This window comes from Bidens hawaiensis, unplaced genomic scaffold (genome assembly GCF_021521415.1).
Source record: "Bidens hawaiensis isolate Kalapana, Puna unplaced genomic scaffold, B.hawaiensis_p1.1 tig00009092_1, whole genome shotgun sequence".
Lineage (NCBI taxonomy): Eukaryota > Viridiplantae > Streptophyta > Magnoliopsida > Asterales > Asteraceae > Bidens > Bidens hawaiensis.
The window spans coordinates 217,600-234,601 of record NW_027491669.1 but is presented as its reverse complement, the minus strand read 5'-3'; the positions used below and the strand labels follow the sequence as shown (position 1 = coordinate 234,601).

Sequence of the window (17,002 nt, the reverse complement as noted above, 5' to 3'; positions counted from 1 at the left end):
AATGAAACTGAATTGTGCATCTTTCCTCATACTATGATAATTAGTTTCAATCATTTGCATCTGTTACATACACATGAGCATAGCCAAAATAACCTCTGTCACTTACACAAGCTAATAATCTTGAAGAAATTACATATTTGCAAAAGTCACTGTTCTACAATTATAAATTCTATTCACCGAAAAAAGACAAACATACATTTTGGTTCAATATGGCTTCTTTTAATCAAATTTGGAATCATCCCTGTTCAAAATATTTTCAAAAGTTATTTGGGATATGTAAACAATAATTGGGTCTAATAAATTTGGGGTCTTACTCGGTTTATGTAAAGAAAATGGTCCGACTCGTGAGACCCGATCCAGGCCTATTTAATGGTGTTCTTAGGATCCAGGAACCGCCCTGTTATAAATAAATGGGTTTGATCTTGGTCGGGTCTTGCGAATCTTATCCGATTTATGCTCACCCCTAAGAAACTGGAATTGTGTTTACGTAAATAGGGACCGTACCGGAATTGTGTTTTCATGATAGAAGTTGAATATATAATTGAGGTACAAAAATTTCTTTTTTGCCCAAAACTCTATTTACAAACTTTTATTCAATAAACATGTGTCACAAAAGTTTTGTGTATTGCCCTTCAATTTTAGTTGTCATACTTTTGTCTCATAACTTTGGTGATGAAACTTTCGTGACAAATTTTATCATAATGAATCGAACCAATACCGGCCGACTTCCTACCATTTTACCGCCACAATGCACAATAGCTTTCGAACATGTAATGCATTTAACCCATTTTGCAACAATGCTCTGGTAGAAAGACTTGTTATGTGATTGTGTTACAATGGAAGTGCAACTCGACTTGTGCTTTAAAATGATTGATTTTGTATTCAAAATGTTAGTTGATGTTAAAAGTTGTACTTTAGTACATATTAATTATCAAATCGCCTCCTAATGTAACCTCAATGAAAGTCGTAAAACTTGATTGCATATCTCCAGCTTTTATTTTTGAAGTTTTAAAACCGAATATGCATATATAAACCTAAAAACCAAGTTGCAATACAAATAAACAGATATGAAGTTTATATTTGTATATTAAGTTTAAAAACATCAAAAAGAAAAGCTAAACATATACAAAAATGCGTCACCTCACCAGAGAATTTAGATTTGATATAATAGAGAATTGCGAGAGTAAGTTGAAGAGTATACACACAGTTTACATATTCTCAAGTATATAGGAATGAATCCCTTTTTTACAGGTCTACAATATGCATTCCGGTCGTATCTACAATGACATAATGGGTAGCGGTACCCTATCAGGACCATTTCACGTCACGATCCTTGACATCTTTTCGCTGTCTTCCGAAGCCCACCATTAATAGTGACTTGTAGCGTGTTCTCCAACATCCGTTGATCAGTTCAACAGTCCGCTTGTCATGTCGATACGACGAGGCTGTTAGTCATTACAATGATGAAAGCTATACACTTGATCATAAATTTACCAATAATCCATACAAGAACATGACCCACTTTCAAAATGATGAAACCGTTTGCGATCTCTCACAACAATTCTACGCCCGTATATCTTAGAAACAAGTTTAAACGTCGAGTGACAATCATCGCATATCCTAAGATTCTTAACTACCTTAATTGTTGTTCCACGCCTAGTACTAATCAAACCAAAAGCAACCGCGATCTTCTCACTGTGATATTGCAACACCGATTCTTTATCCCGATCATCCATCCTAAGGAGAACCTGACTCGTGTCTGGCTTGTACCCAGACATCCTCAGCTTCTCCTTTATTTCTTCCAACATCAGATAAATCTCATTCACTTTTGTGTGCGATTCATCTGCAACAACAAACTCATGAATCGCACCATCAATTTCAATCCAACTACACCCGGGGTCTTTCTTAGCCTCGTTTTCCTTCATCATTAACCTCGTCTCCATAACCCTGTCCCAGTCCGCCTCTTTGGCGTACATGTTGGACAGGGCAACATATGGAGCCCCGTCTTCTGGATCCTTTTCCAGAAGCCGCTGCCCCACACGCTCACCAATCTCAATGCTTCCATACTTGTTACAAGCACCAAGTAGCGCCTTTAAAACCACGTCATCCGGTTCACCAGGCATTTTTAATATTAACTCTTCGGCTTCTTGTAGTCGACCCGCCCGTCCAAGTAGGTCAACCATACACCCATAATGCTCGACCCTTGGCTCCATGGTTTGAACCATTTGGTTGAATATAATCATCCCTTGGTCAACCAAACCGGCATGGCTGCACGCGGTCAACACACTAATATACGTCACATCATTAGGCTCGATCCCACTTTCTTTCATCTTTGAGAACAAACTAAGAGCCTCATCGGCTCGACCATGGACCGCAAGCCCGTTAATTATCGAATTCCACGTGATCACATTCTTTTGCGACAACGTATCAAAAAGCTGAACCGCCTCATCGATACTTCCACACTTGGAATACATATCAATCAACGCAGACCCAAGCACCGGATCAACTTTAATCCCGTTCTTACACGCGTAAAACTGCAGCCACCTCCCGATCACAAGCGCGCCAAGCCTCGAAACCGCCGGAAGCACACTAACCAAAGTCACATAATTCGGCACCACAGCGTCACGCTCCATCTGCATCTCCCTAAACAGCTCCAACGCCTCGACAAAAAACCCGTTCTGCGCGTACCCCGAAAGCATCGAATTCCAGGACACGACGCTTCTCTCTGGCATTTCATCAAACAGCTTGCGCGCAGTCCCAACATCCCCAGCCCTAACATACCCATCTAGCATCACATTCCACAGAACCAGATTCATCATCTTATTATTTAATTGAAAGAGTTTAAGCGCATCGTCCATGGCCCCACAAATAATATACATTCTAAGCGTGGTCGTGGTGCAAGGCGTGTTTGAGTAAGAGAGAATGGGTCTGTCTGCCTTCGGCCTGGGCGCAGGGAGGGGAAGGTGAAGCTGTTGGGTTGAATGGTGTGGAGGTGTTTGGTGAACAAGAGAACTGGAGAAGGCTCGGATTAAGGTGTTTGGTTGGGGCATTTGGTCGAACACTTGGTGGGCGTAGTGGAGGTCTTTCTGTTGGTGGCTAATTGCTGTAAGGCGGATGAGTTCGGCTGAGTGGAGTTGGAGGAGGTGTGCTTTGGTTTTGCACTCTTTGAGTTCAGGGAAGAAGATGGATGGGTGTGATGCTGAGTGGTTAATGGTGCTCATGCTGGATAATGGATTCAGGATGGAAGTGGACTTGAGTGAGTACAAGTGTCTACTGTACTCGGAAAATTGGATAATAACAACAAAATTTATTAAACATTGTATAATAACAATAATAATATAATATAATAATAATTTTCAAAGTATGAAAATTAATATAAAGTATAATGTCTAGGATGTAGAAAAGGGGAAATGCCTTTTATACACCTTGGAATCATAGTGGGAGCAAATATGAACAATATTCATAATTGGGATAGGATTGTCGATTTGTTTGAAAAAAGATTAGCTCTGTGGAAGGCTCACTCGTTATCAATTGGCGGGAGAGTTATCTTGTTAAAAGTGGTGCTAGAAAGTCTGCCGGTATATTATTTCTCCATATTTAAAGTTCCTTGCAAGGTGGTGGAAACCTTAGAGAAGATCATAAAGAGATTCCTATGGGGAGGGGCTAATAATGTTAACAAGATGCATTGGGTGGCATGGGAGAGGGTTACTCTTCCTAAACACATGGGTGGTCTCGGTATCTCTAGATTGAGAGATGTTAACAACTCCTTGCTTGCAAAATGGGGATGGAGGTACAAGACGGAAAAGGATGGTCTATGGTCCAAAGTTGTGGAGTCTATCCACAGACAAAGAACTGGTTGGGAGTTGGTCCCGGTTAATAAAAATACGTTGGGGTTTGGAATAACATTGCTAAATTGGTGAATAAGTTGAAGTTATAAGGTAGTAAGTTGGATGGTTTAATTAAGAGAAATCTGCATTTTGTCTCCCTGGTTTATATCGTCGCGCGATGGGTTAACCCCTGAAAAAGATTTTGCGAACTTTGGGCCCCTATGTTTCTCTGGCGGGTTCTTCTGACTCCTACCATCAGTTGACTGTTAATGTAGAAGGGTAAATCCGTCATTGAACTGTTTATCCCCCCTGATTCAATAAAACCCCCGATTTAGGGCTATTTTCTCCATAAACCCAAATATCGGCCAATTGTTCGAACGTTGAACCCCTACTTTTTCCGATTACCGTTAAAATCGCACTTCACCTGCACACATCGCAATGTCGACCTCGTATTCTATTAGGCCGGGCAGTGAGTATTGTGACCCGTACGACCTATATGGTAAGGTGTTACTGTGTGTTTAAACTTTTGTTTATTTACTTGTGTGTTGTTAACGGGTTGAATGAACGGTTGTTATAAGTGAAAATTATTCACATGTGTTCACCATAAAACTTTTCCATGGAGGGTATTTCGCTACCAATGGGCAGCGAAGATACGAAGGGGGGGAAGATCACTTACGTTGATGAAGTTCAAGTTTCTGAATTTTGTAAAAGTTTGTTGGTTGGAATACTCTGTAAGTTACAATATGGTTGTGGTACAGCTTGTTGTTTTCATTACAAACATCCGCGTGTCAGTTTGGATTTGGGTTTAAAGTCATTGATTGAAGATTATCATTTTCAAGATGTTTGTGATATGATTAGAGGTAGTGATGGTATAGGTAGTCACATTGTTGAGATTTTTGTAGAACATGGCAGGACTAGTGGTGCTGAAATTGTGGTATATAATTCTGGATTTGTACCTGGTTTTGAAAGTGTCCATGAAGTGTGTTCTGAAAGTGTACATGAAGTGGGTGGTGAAAGTGTACATGAAGTGTGTGCTGAAAGTGTTCATGAAGTGGATGATAAAAGTGTCCATGAAGTGGGTGGTGAAAGTGTTGATGAAGAGAGTGCTGAAAATAGTTCTAGTGAGGAAGATGATGATAGTTATGATAGTGATCGATCAGATGAAAGTGATCCTGAGTATACGGCTGCCTTTCAAACACCCTTGGAGGATGTAGAAGTTGACATGAGGTTGTATAAAGCTATTGTAGATTTTGATGTGGTAGAAGCAGTAGGTGATCATATTAGTGATGATGATGGTTTAAATCCTTGCATGGATACCTATGAGAGATCTGATGATGAGCGCTTGAGTGTCTTGAATAGTATGCTAAGAAAGTTCAAGGGGAAGGAAAGGAATAATGATGATGAGTGTCCATTTTTGTTGGTCAGTTAATATCATTAAAGGAAACATTGAATGAGATGGTTAAGAGTTATGCTATTCATGCCAGAAGAGATTTGTATATCAAGAAGAATGATCCTTTAAGGTTTAGGGTGATTTGTTTGGGGACCAATCCTAATTTGGTTGCTGGTGAGGGGCCAAATGTGTCAAGTCAGGAAAAGTTGAAGGTAAGAAAAAGGGATATGAAACCCACTTGCCCTTGGACGATGCACATCTCAAGACAATCTGTTGAGGATAATTGGTGTGTGAAGGCCATTCCTAAAAAACACGACTGTCTCAGAAGTAGAACAATTGGTTTGTACACAATGTCTACTATTGCTAAAGAGATTGAGGTTGAGCTACAAACCACCCCCAACTTATCTGCCAAGGAATTGAAGGCCAAATTCTAGCAGATGCATCAAGTACAACTTTCTGAATCCAAGATGCGAAGAGCTAAGACAATAGCCTTGCAAAGGAAGGATGGTGACCACACCAAACAATACACCCACCTCAGATCCTATATTGATGAGCTTCTTAAAGCAAACTCATGTAGTACCATTAAATTAGATATTGAACCATGTGCTAACCCTAACCTTAAAACAAGGCAATTTAGAAGGATATATGTGTGTTATGCTGCTTTGGTTAAAGGATTTAAATTGCTTGGTAGAGAACTTCTTGGGTTGGATGGTTGTTTTATGAAAGGGGAAATACCCCGGACAAATTTTGACTGATGTCGGGACGGATGGTAACAATTGCTTGTATCCTGTTGCCTTTGCAATAGTGGAAGCCGAATGCACAGACTCATGGAAATGGTTCTTAGATATCCTTGGAGATGATCTTGACTTGCCTCATGATGCCAATTTTACTTTCATAAGTGACCGACAAAAGGTATGTACACTTAGGATATATTTGTAATAGGCTAACTCATGTACACTAATTATGGTGATTTGACTGTTATAGGGACTTATTCAAGCAGTTGAGAGTGTTTTCCCTAGGGCAGAGCATCGGTTTTGTTGTAGACACATCCATGAGAACTTGAGGCAAACCTGGAGGGGAGATTTGTATAAAGGCTTGTTTTATAGGGCAGCATCGGCCACTTCTGTCCCCTACTTCAACATGGCAATGGAGGAGATTAAGAAAACAAATCTTGATATGTTTCTCTGGCTTAGTGAGATCCCGGCAGCAAGATGGTCAAGATCACATTTTTCAGGAAGGGCAAAAAGTGATATGTTGTTGAACAACCTTTGTGAATCTTTCAACAAGCAACTTGTTGGAGCAAGAGACAAGCCGATCATTACATGCTTGGAGTATATTAGAGAGTATTTGACCATGAGGATTGTGATTGTGAAGAAGATGCAAGCCACTGCAAGGGGCCCATTAACACCGCAAGCAACAAAAGCATGGGATGAAATCCAAACAGAAGAAAGCAAATTGACGGTTATGATGGTTGATGAAGTGACTTACCAGGTATGAATATTTGCCTAACTATGATATTACAACCAATCTTTTGTTAATATGCAAATATGTTCAAGGTTAAAAGTCTGAGAAGCCAATGTGTGGTGAATGTGGAGGATAGAACTTGCACATGCAGGAGATGGGACTTGACAGGTATGCCATGCAAACATGCTGTGGCAGCCCTATATAACATGATAGAAACAACATGCATGTCGATCCATTGGAGAAGTGGGTTGTTGAAGCTTACTGGTTAGACACTTGGAAGAAGGTGTATAATCACCAAATCAGGCCCATACCAGGCACTGATATGTGGGCACCCTCAAAATGCCCAACAATAATAACTCCACCTAAACATCATACTCAGATTGGCAGACCGAAGAAGAGCAGGAAGAAGGCACTAGGTGAGAAGAAGAAATTGGCAGCTAGCAAGAAGAGGAAGATGAATATTGAAGAGGTTCAGGAAGTGTTTTCTGCAGGAGGAAGACTTACCAGGTTGGGGCATGAAAAAAGTTGTGGAAGATGTGGAGGTTACGGACACAACATCAGAACTTGCAGGGAACCAAGTCAACCATAATGATGTCAACAAGGTGTGTTTAAGTAAGATTGATGGTGTGTGTTTGAGACAATTTACGACTTTTGTTTGAACTTGCTGGTACCATGTTTGTGTTATCATGGTTTGTGTTTGAAACAATTTAAGACTTGTAGCATGTGTGTTTGATTTGGGACATGATGGTTTGTATGCTATTTTGACAGTATTTGTTTAATGCTTTTAAAACTAGTAGCATATAGGCAAATCATGCAAACATTACAATAGATTTAATCATGTCAAATTAAAGTACAACTCAAATGCAAACAATACTAGAAACCAACTACAATGCTACTTCCAATGACAATCATCATTTGACCAGTCATAGTCCCACACTGGAACGTCTTCATATGGATCATGATAGTAATCTTCTTCCGGCTCACTGGTGTACTTGAAAGCTGCTTTCACAACCTCAGGGTCATAATCATCACCAGGATCCATTTCATGTTCTTCACTTGTTCTAAATAAGTCATCTTCTTGCACTAAATAAGCCATCAACTCATCTTCACCCAATTGATATTCCTTGTCTTCCATTTGACTTTTGTCTTGGTCAAACTGCACATTCTCAATTTCATCCTTCCCTAACTCAACATTCTCAGTTTCGTCATGGTTGCAACATGACTAATAATGTGGAACACAAATTTAAAGTAAATAGATGAAACAAGAAGCTCTAAAATTTAACATAAACTAAAATAACAACAACAAATATTACATTATCCCATACTACAAAGACAATGTTAACAGCTAATCAATAAACACACACGTAAACGATGAACAAAAACCAACTAATTCCTAGCAACATATTCAAGCTTGTTACTTCTTTGGTTTTCATTCTTGCAAAATCATCTTTCTTGTTTATCATCTTCACCATTGCTTGAATTACCTTTTCACAACTAGGGCATGTGGGATCATCAGCCCATTTTAACCATCCACAACTCCTCTTCTGTAACGGACTAAATATATCAACAAACAACAACCCTAATTCGATTCACAGATTAGAACAATTACCCCTAAAATTAATCTAAGCCACACGACAGACCAAATCATCATCGATTAACAGACTAGAACCCTAATTCGTGAGTAATTAAAACTTACACATCACAAGAATCGACGACCCGGGTTTGCATCGGTCCTGGATATCCGGTAACATGTCGCGGCACTACATGAGCATCTCACACAAAGCTCATCTGCACGGGAAGGCTTGGAAGGTGAACCCGAGGAGAATTGACTTGACTTGGATTGAGACATCCGTCAATCGGTCGCCGGAAAATGGAATAGTACGGGGTACAGGGAATCGGCGGAGATGGATTTATAAAGGAAAAGAGGGTAGATTGTTTTGTTATAAAAGGAATCAGGGGTAACATAGTAATTTCCCTTTTTTTTAACGAGTCAACGACGGGTCAACTGACGGTAGGAGTCAGAAGAACCCGCCGGAAACATAGGGGCCCAAAGTTCGCAAAATCTTTTTCAGGGGCTAACCCATCGCGCGACGATATAAACCAGGGAGACAAAATATAGATTTCTCTTTAATTAAAGGTACGTGGGGTGATGGGAGAATGATTAGTTTCTGGTCGGATAATTGGGTTGGTGGTGTATATTTAAGATTGAGATTCCCAAGTTTGTACAAACTAGAGAAATATAAGCAGTGCAAAATTGGAGATCGGTTTTGGAGGCAAGGATCTTTTTTCGGTTGGGCTTGGGGTAAAAATCCAGTTTCTGATGTTGAAAGGGCTGAATGGGAGAGTTGCATACGGGTGATTAATGCGGCTAGTTGGAAAGGGGGCTCGGATGCATGGGTTTGGTTGGGTGCTTAGAATGGTAGCTTTTCGGTAAGATCGGTTAAAAGGCTGATGGCGAAAGAGAATGAAATCGCAAACATTTATGCTTTGAATTGGTGTAAGTGGGTCCCGTTTAAATGTAATATTCATGCTTGGAGAGCGGAAATGGATCGAATTTCTACAAAGGAGGCTCTAGGAAAAAGAAACATTCCTATGGCAAATTCGATGTGTTCTTTCTGTGGGACGAATGTGGAAACTGCTAACCACATTTTTACAAACTGTTTGGTGGCTATGGCCATTTGGGACGAAATTGCTCGATGGTTTAAGGTGTCTCCTTTTTCGGCGTCTTTGGTGAGAGATCTTCTAAACATTGCAAAAGCTTCTGGACTAGAAGATCAAAAGAAGGATATGATGCACGGCATTATCATCATTTCGTGTTGGGGTATTTGGAAGGCGAGGAACGAAAAAATTTTCGAAGGTAAAGATGAGAAGCCGAAATAGATTATAGGCAAAATCAAGTCGTTAGGTTTTCTTTGGTATAAATATAGATTAAAAAGAAAATCGTTAGAGTGGTCTAAATGGCGTAATTTGAGTTTCATATAGTGGTGTGTTCTTGAGGCGTCTCTCCAGGTTGTGGAGGGCGTCTGTGTTGTGGGTTTGGTTGTTTGTTTTATAAAATTCACAGTTCAAAAAAAATAATAATAATAACTACTATTACTAATAAACTAGTGATTTACCCGCGCGTTGTGCGGTAAAATCGGTCGGTAAAACTCCGGTGTCGCAGCAGCGAGTCAATGCGAATTTAGTCGGTAGTAGCTACGTCGTTACGGTACTGGAACTAAAACGTAATGAAAACAAAAAAAAATCAATATCAAAATCGAATTGGGCCAATGGGGTGGCGTCGGTTGGTCCCGGACGACAGCGTCAAGTCAACGTGAATTCAATCAGTATTAGCTACATTCGTTACGGTACTTGAACTAAAACAAAAGGAAAACAAAAAATAAAAATAAAAATTGAGGTGGGCCAATTGGATGACGTCGATCGGTCCCAAACGCTGAGACATGAACTCTATGACACCCGTATAACATATTATAAATTTTTTGTTAACATATTTAAGACAATGTTTATTTGGTCGGTAAACCCGATCGTTGCAGCTGCGAGTTGACTCGTATTCGGGCGTTGTGGTGGTGAGTCGGTAAAACCGGGTCGATGGTAAAAATCTGAAAGTTCCAGTGGGGACAAATTGAATTTTTTCGTTTTAAAGAAATTAGATGACACTTTAAAACAAATGATAATTCAAACAAACCTAGAAAATAAAAAAGAAAATCAGAAAGAATATTAAAAGAAAAAAAAGTCATTTAAATAAAAGGGAAGAAAAAATATTTGATTATATCAAGAATTGAACCTAGGACCAACCAAGTAATCATAAACTAACAACAACAACAAAGCCAAATAAAAGCAACCTTATTGATTTAGTTGCACAAATATCTAATATATATAAAAGTCTTGGATCCCATTTCATATTGTGGCATCAAGTTTCTCTTTTACTATATACTAGTAATTTACCCGCGCGTTGCGTAGCTTCTGGGCATTGAGGCGGTAACTCGATAACTTGGCGGGAATTCAGTCAGTTGAGGCGAAAACATTTTGCCCGCTTTGGTAAACCTATACATTGTCGGTCCCGTGCCTTGAGGCGATTAGTCTATGTAAATTTGGTTGGCTTCCGTCATGTTCATTACGCTTTTGGTTACATTCGTTACGGTGCCGGAACAAAAACAAACACAAACAATATAAATAATGAGGTGGGACAATAAGGCGGTGCCAGTCGGTAAAATCGGGTGTTGGTAAATCCCGATCATTGTCGGTCCCGGGCTTTGAGGCGGGCCAGTCAACGTGAATTTGGTGAATTTCCATAATGTTCATTACGGTAACAGAACTAAAACAAAGATATTTGTTCGGTTACGTTCATTACAGTACCAGAAATAAAACAAAAAAATTAAAAAATATATAAATTGAGATAAACCAATGCGGTGCCGTCGGTCGGTAAACCCAGACGTTGGTCAAACCCGAGCCTTAAGGCGGTGAGTGTACGCAAATTCGGTCGGTTTCGTCACATTAGTTACGATACCGAAACTAAAACAAAATAATAAAATTGTCGTTCGGTCCGTTAATTCGGTTGGTCGGAAACATGTTTCAAAACTGCTTGACACTGACACAAATTAAAAAAAAAACATGATTTAGAACTGTTTGATAAATGACACAAGCAAAAAAAACTGAAGAAAAAATTTTGTATGCTTTTGATGGTAATCAAACCTGGGACAAAGTAATGTAGATACCCTTTAACAATATATCCAAAGCCAACCAACCGGAACCACTTATTGTAATAGTTTCACAAATATCTAATATATATATATATAACTTCTAAAACCCATGTTGTGGTACCAAAAGTCTCTTTTATTCTATATAGATAATGGCCATGTTACACTATCCGTTGTTGCATGTGAGCGGCTGGCGCAATCCATATAGGCTGCGTACACCACAACAAGCCGTCTTGGCTGGCTAGCGTGAGGTAGACGCGCACAAAAAAACCGGTTTCGTATCCGACCCGGTGGAATCAACCCGTAACCGGTTCTGGTTCATACCTGGTGTACCCAATATCTGGTTTGAGTTATTTTATACCCGGAAAAGCCTACCTGATTCTCCCATTTCTTTCATAAATTGGTTCCTACCCGGTACCAGTTCGTACCAGGAATAACCAGTTTCACCGGGTTTTAGCAATAAATGAGATTCAGTTAAAAAAATTAGCCATTGGAACCAGTTCCAACGATAATATAGCCGTTTTAGGACCGTTGGAATCGGTTTTTGAGGTCCTAAAACTATATAACATGGTTTTGGATCAATTGTTTTACCACCCAAGTTAAAAACACCAACAAAAAAAGTTCTCGATTTGCACTCGTTTTACACTCCTGACTTACCTACGCCTCCATTTTTTTTCACTCCCACCACCACCACTTGTTATAATGGCAAGCAAAAACAAGGGCAACAAGAAGGCGGCTTCTACATCAGTTTTTATTAACCTAGTTCGTGTTGAAGATGACCACGAAGTTGTACGGGTCATCCGCATAACCGCAACGAAGACGTATGGCGAAATTGAGATTTTGTTGAGTTGATCTATGGAGACCTTAAGAATCGTTGCAAATTTTGTGGCACTTTCTTAAAGCATGATTCGAACTCAACTTAAAAAAGGCACATCGAATAGAACTTTTGCAAGTCATTGAAAGAAGCTTTATATATATATATATATATATATACCACTTCATTCCATTAGCCGTTATAGCTAAATGACAAACATTTTATTATAAAATGAGAAACTACAAGCATTATTAAACATAAAAACTAAAATAACAAACACCGTTTGTTATATGATACTGTGAAGATGGTCTGAAACTCGCAAATTTGTTGGACTTTTACAAATCTACATAACAGAAACAGTCGTCGAATGCGAGCAAGCGGAAGTGATGATCTTCAAGTCTACAAATTCACATGTGACGAATGGAAAGACGAAGTGTTCAACAAGTACGGAACGGTAAAACCGTGGGACGAGGACTATTTGTGGAAAATACTAAAGTCGGCCTCGAAATGGGTCGAGTTAGTTGCACCGGACGATGATGGTGGCTCAATGCCAAAGCGTACGAAAACTACTTTGTTCGTTGCATATGACTCATCTAGTAGCTTCGATATTCATGTAGGGATCAACCACAAGTCCTACGTCATCCAATGGGATGGGACCGGGGAAAAAGATCAACCACAAGTACTGAGTTGATCCGAAGACGTCCACAAAATATCAAGTAGTATCGAGGTGGCGGCTGAGGTGAAAGTTTCAAAAGAAAGGTTTAGTAAGTTAAACTTTCTTACCAAGGACTTTAGCAACCTCGATCCCATGCACCGAGAGGTATTCTAACAAGAACATGTACTTGTTCTAGAGGAAATCAAAGCAGATCAAGAACGAAAGCGAAGAGTAAGAGGCGGCAGAGATAGGGAATAAATATATATATATATATATTTTTATTTAATTTGTAATTTTTTTTATGTTTTTAGGTTGTTTAAATTTATTTATTTTTTAATTTGTATTTTTTATGTGTTTAGGAGATTAATGTTTTTTAATGTTTTTTTATTATATAAATTAGTTTTTCAGTTATATTATTGTGTTATATTAAAAAATAAAAAGAATAGAAAATTCATTGAAGCCACCGTTCGTCTTAACCACAACCACAAAAGGGTTAGCTAGTTTCAACAAGTGGTCAGTCAGCACTGCATGACACAATATTATTGGATGAATTCAAATGATGAATTCAACGACAATACACAGTCTTTAAGCCTTACCCATACAAGTGTGTGATAAATGGTAAAAATGGCCTAATTATTATATATAATAAATGGAAAGTTTGGCGCCGCATGGCCATGATTGGTTCATGTGGCATCATTTGGTTGGCGAAACTATATATTTTTTGTTTTTTCTTTAATTTGATAACTAAACGGTTATTCATGTTGACTCGCCGTTGGAATGTTCGGAGCCGATAACGTTCGGGTATTACCAACGACCAGGTTTTACCGAGTTTTCGTTTTAGTTTCCATACCGTCTCAGATGTAATCGAAATTGACCGAAAACAAATAGATTCGCTGCGTTTTAATTTTGTTTCGATATCGTAACGAAAACTGACTGGATGCCAATTTTAGTTAAGTTAAAGGTATCCTCACGAACGTGACAGAAACCAATAGAATTTGTGTAGACTCACCGACTCAACGCCCGAACTCAACAATGATCAGTTTTACCAGCACTCAAGTTTTACCGACCGACACCACCCCATTAGTCCATCTCAAGTTTTATAATTTTTTTGTTTTATAACTCAAGTAACCGAAATCGACCAAATTCGTGTCGATGTACAGATTCAACGTTTAAGACTAACAACACTTGACTTTTACCACTGTTCTGGTTTGACCTGCCCCGGTGCAACGCGCCGGGAAAAAAACTAGTAATATATAAGAGATTTCGGTGCTGACATATACAAGGTGTCTCTTTTCATACCAAATGATTTTTCATCCTATCTTTGGCCATACATAACCTACATTGATCCCCCTAAACAGTGAATGTGTGAATGTATAGTTACATCACCTTCATATACGTGATTTTTATAGATTGCAAACATGTGACGTCATACAAGTTGCCTATAGCGAAACTGTCACATCATACATACCATATAACTTCTGACACAAGTCACACAACACACTATGTAAATATTTTCATATATTCATTTTTGCAAGGATTGTAAATCATGACGGGTAAACAGGTTAATGAGTTTCGAGCCCAAAGGTGCCAAGAGTTATGAAACTTCAATGACTGAAATTTTCCCCACGGTTTTTTGCGTACACCTCCACTTATGGTATGTTGACATGTTGTAACTTTCTTTTTTCAAAATACTAAAAAGGTATGAGCATGTCTATACTTATCAACTATTTATTTTGTAACAGCTAATCTAATTTTAGTTGAACGGTCATAAAATAGAGAATTGCCTATACTTCCTATGAGATAGCCCAATGGCAAAAAGACAACGCAAATGGCCCAACTCATCTGTACGTAGCCTTAAGCGCCTCCAAGTTATCTCCGGTTCGGGGATAAACCCACCCGCCCGAAGGCCCACTTGTGGTAAATCCCAGACGCCCTTGAAATCGAACTGGTGATTAAAAAGATCTCAGCCTTCCTTCATTGAACCATTCATAACCCTCCAAACTCCAAAGTATTGTTCGTAGGGATTGAACCAAGGTCTCCATTGAGAAACCCAAACTTCATACCACTACACACAAACAACTGTTTTTCTAAATACTAAAAGTTAAATTATGTAAACAACAATCATAAAAAAGAAAAGAAAAATATATTCTTTTTAATAGAATGCAAGGGAAAATGGCAACCATAACTGATCAAGTTCAAGGGAAAATACACTTTTTCCTTATTCATATCCAACTCAAGGTATAACAAGTTCACCAAAAATTACAAACAAAATCAAAGTCATCTACATATCATCCTCCTTACTTGAGTTTTGCAAATAGCCTAGGTGCAACCTGCATATTAGATGACCCGTATTACTTAGCGAGATAACTTTATAAGAATAGCTAATTATTACTCTTGTTATAGCCAAACCAGCCAGTCGGACCGAGAACCGGCTACATAACTGAGCTGGCAGTTATGGGTCAGACTGGCTGAGATACAACCTGGACCGGGTAATCAAACCGAATTTCAAACTTTTTTTGTTTTTCTTTTCTCTTCAAAAATCTCATTTACTGATTGATTAATTTACCACATTGGCACTCCATATTTTGTTTGTTAAAAGACTCAGTTTTATTAACATTGTAAATCCACAACAAAAGATAACATGTTCCATTTTTTTATTTTGTTATTTACATACATATGTGTGTATAGATAATATCAGCAGGTCATATATATAGGTTTTTAAAAACCGGCGCAATCGGTGGATCAATAAAGCAGTTAGTTCAATCAACGGTCTGGTTATAAAAACTTTGCTAAACATGAAATGGATCAACCAAGTTTGAGCCCGTCAATTGGGTTCAAAGTCATACAAGTGTTAACCAGAATGTTTTCAACCACAAAAGTTTGTTCAGTTAAACAAACTGTATGTTGAAAAATTAGCATGTGCAAAAAAAATTATTTGCATATACTGGTTTTTGAACTGTAATCCAAGTATCCAACCAACCCAGCGTCCCCCACCCACCACCCCCAAGATTGATTCGAGAATAAACTTACACATTTGTCGACACAGTGCCAATAATCAAAGTACTGTCCGGTGCAATGTTTGTGGCCCGTTTCATCAGCCTGAACCCTTTTTACACATCCCTGAAAATTATAACGAACTATATTAGAATAATATAGGAAGTTAGGTCATTTTAGCTCCACAGCAACAAGACAAAATGCAATTACAGATGAGCCGATTCAGCCATTCAGGATATGTTTATATTTAGAGTCAGATAGATGAGTAAAATCAATAAGAACAGCATTTTAATCCTAAAAAGTGTGATACAAAAAATAGATAGTTAATGAAGCAATATAACGTACTTTGTCACAAATCAAAGCCAGCCCGCATCAACAACTACCTAAGGATACGCGTTTGACCCGCTAACCAACCCACCCACCATCTATCATTATAAATAAATAGAAATAGTTGTAATTATAAACATATGTTGCAGATTTGGGTAAGTGAAATAGAAAATTTGTAATTGAAGGTATATGAAAAGAAGGAACCTGATAGTCAAGCCAAGCTCTAACACACTTGGGCTTGCATAAATCTTCAAAGTACTTCTTCTGGTCAACGGGTTCCTCGTCCGACCTACAAATGAAATCTCTTAACCATCAAATACATAATCCAAATTACACATCATCAATTAACTAATAATAATTTAAACAAAAAAAACAACTGTATACACGGACTACTTACATAATGATACACAAGTATAACACACGAACGAACGCCTGAAAGAAAGCAAGCAAGCAAGCTCGTCACCTGTAATCAATCAATCAATATGTATGAAAACCCTAACCGACTAACAGATCAACTACAGATCTAATTCGATTCGCTGAATATTATTGAAAAGATGAAGACGAAATGTTACCGAGGTTGAAGGAGTAGACTGCAGCCGTCAACGAAACGAAAGATCGGGGCGACAAAATAAAATGGAGGAACCCAGCCTTCCTTTTATTCCTTCACCAATCCGTTTTCGGTTTACTCGGTTCGGTTTATTTGCTTCACTTATTTTGTTTTTGGTCTGCTCTGGTTAATTTCGGTTAATAATTAAAATTAGCCATGTCTATTTTGATGAGTTTTGATCGGTTTCGATGTATAAAAGCTACAAAGATATGAATGGTTAGGTTTGG

The 17,002-nt window shown here is 38.6% G+C and overlaps 4 protein-coding genes across 4 annotated transcripts; 2 read left to right on the top strand and 2 right to left on the bottom strand.

Annotated features, from left to right (window-relative positions):
* Nucleotides 1–1,177: 1,177 nt before the first annotated feature.
* Nucleotides 1,178–2,880, bottom strand: LOC143531226 (pentatricopeptide repeat-containing protein At5g48910-like). The gene has a single exon (XM_077026570.1). It carries the CDS (start codon nt 2,877–2,879, stop codon nt 1,491–1,493), a length of 1,389 nt encoding a protein of 462 aa, XP_076882685.1. The 5' UTR covers nt 2,880; the 3' UTR covers nt 1,178–1,490.
* Nucleotides 2,881–5,684: 2,804 nt separating this feature from the next.
* On the top strand, nt 5,685–7,270 carry LOC143531220 (uncharacterized). The gene is made up of 5 exons (XM_077026564.1): nt 5,685–5,928; nt 6,023–6,129; nt 6,202–6,708; nt 6,774–6,849; nt 6,939–7,270. Exons 1-5 carry the CDS (start codon nt 5,685–5,687, stop codon nt 7,268–7,270), a joined length of 1,266 nt encoding a protein of 421 aa, XP_076882679.1.
* Nucleotides 7,271–9,132: 1,862 nt separating this feature from the next.
* LOC143531219 (uncharacterized) lies at nt 9,133–9,561 on the top strand. The gene has a single exon (XM_077026563.1). It carries the CDS (start codon nt 9,133–9,135, stop codon nt 9,559–9,561), a length of 429 nt encoding a protein of 142 aa, XP_076882678.1.
* Nucleotides 9,562–14,973: 5,412 nt separating this feature from the next.
* LOC143531218 (cytochrome b-c1 complex subunit 6-1, mitochondrial-like) lies at nt 14,974–16,610 on the bottom strand. Its single transcript, XM_077026562.1, has 4 exons — nt 16,566–16,610; nt 16,373–16,457; nt 15,878–15,967; nt 14,974–15,177 (listed from the first exon to the last, which is right to left on the bottom strand). Coding segments are annotated over exons 1-4 (210 nt in total). The 5' UTR covers nt 16,568–16,610; the 3' UTR covers nt 14,974–15,144.
* Between the last annotated feature and the right edge of the window lie 392 nt (nt 16,611–17,002).

Coding starts and splice junctions, on each gene's coding strand:
- LOC143531226 (XM_077026570.1), bottom strand. CDS start 2,879: ATGTATATTATTTGTGGGGCCATGGACGATGCGCTTAAACTCTTTCAA.
- LOC143531220 (XM_077026564.1), top strand. CDS start 5,685: ATGCGAAGAGCTAAGACAATAGCCTTGCAAAGGAAGGATGGTGACCAC. Junction 5,929..6,022: donor AGAACTTCTTGGGTTGGATG/GTTGTTTTATGA, acceptor CCTTTGCAATAG/TGGAAGCCGAATGCACAGAC. Junction 6,130..6,201: donor TCATAAGTGACCGACAAAAG/GTATGTACACTT, acceptor TGACTGTTATAG/GGACTTATTCAAGCAGTTGA.
- LOC143531219 (XM_077026563.1), top strand. CDS start 9,133: ATGGCGAAAGAGAATGAAATCGCAAACATTTATGCTTTGAATTGGTGT.
- LOC143531218 (XM_077026562.1), bottom strand. Junction 15,968..16,372: donor GAGCTTGGCTTGACTATCAG/GTTCCTTCTTTT, acceptor TATAATTTTCAG/GGATGTGTAAAAAGGGTTCA. Junction 15,178..15,877: donor GGCACTGTGTCGACAAATGT/GTAAGTTTATTC, acceptor TCTAATATGCAG/GTTGCACCTAGGCTATTTGC.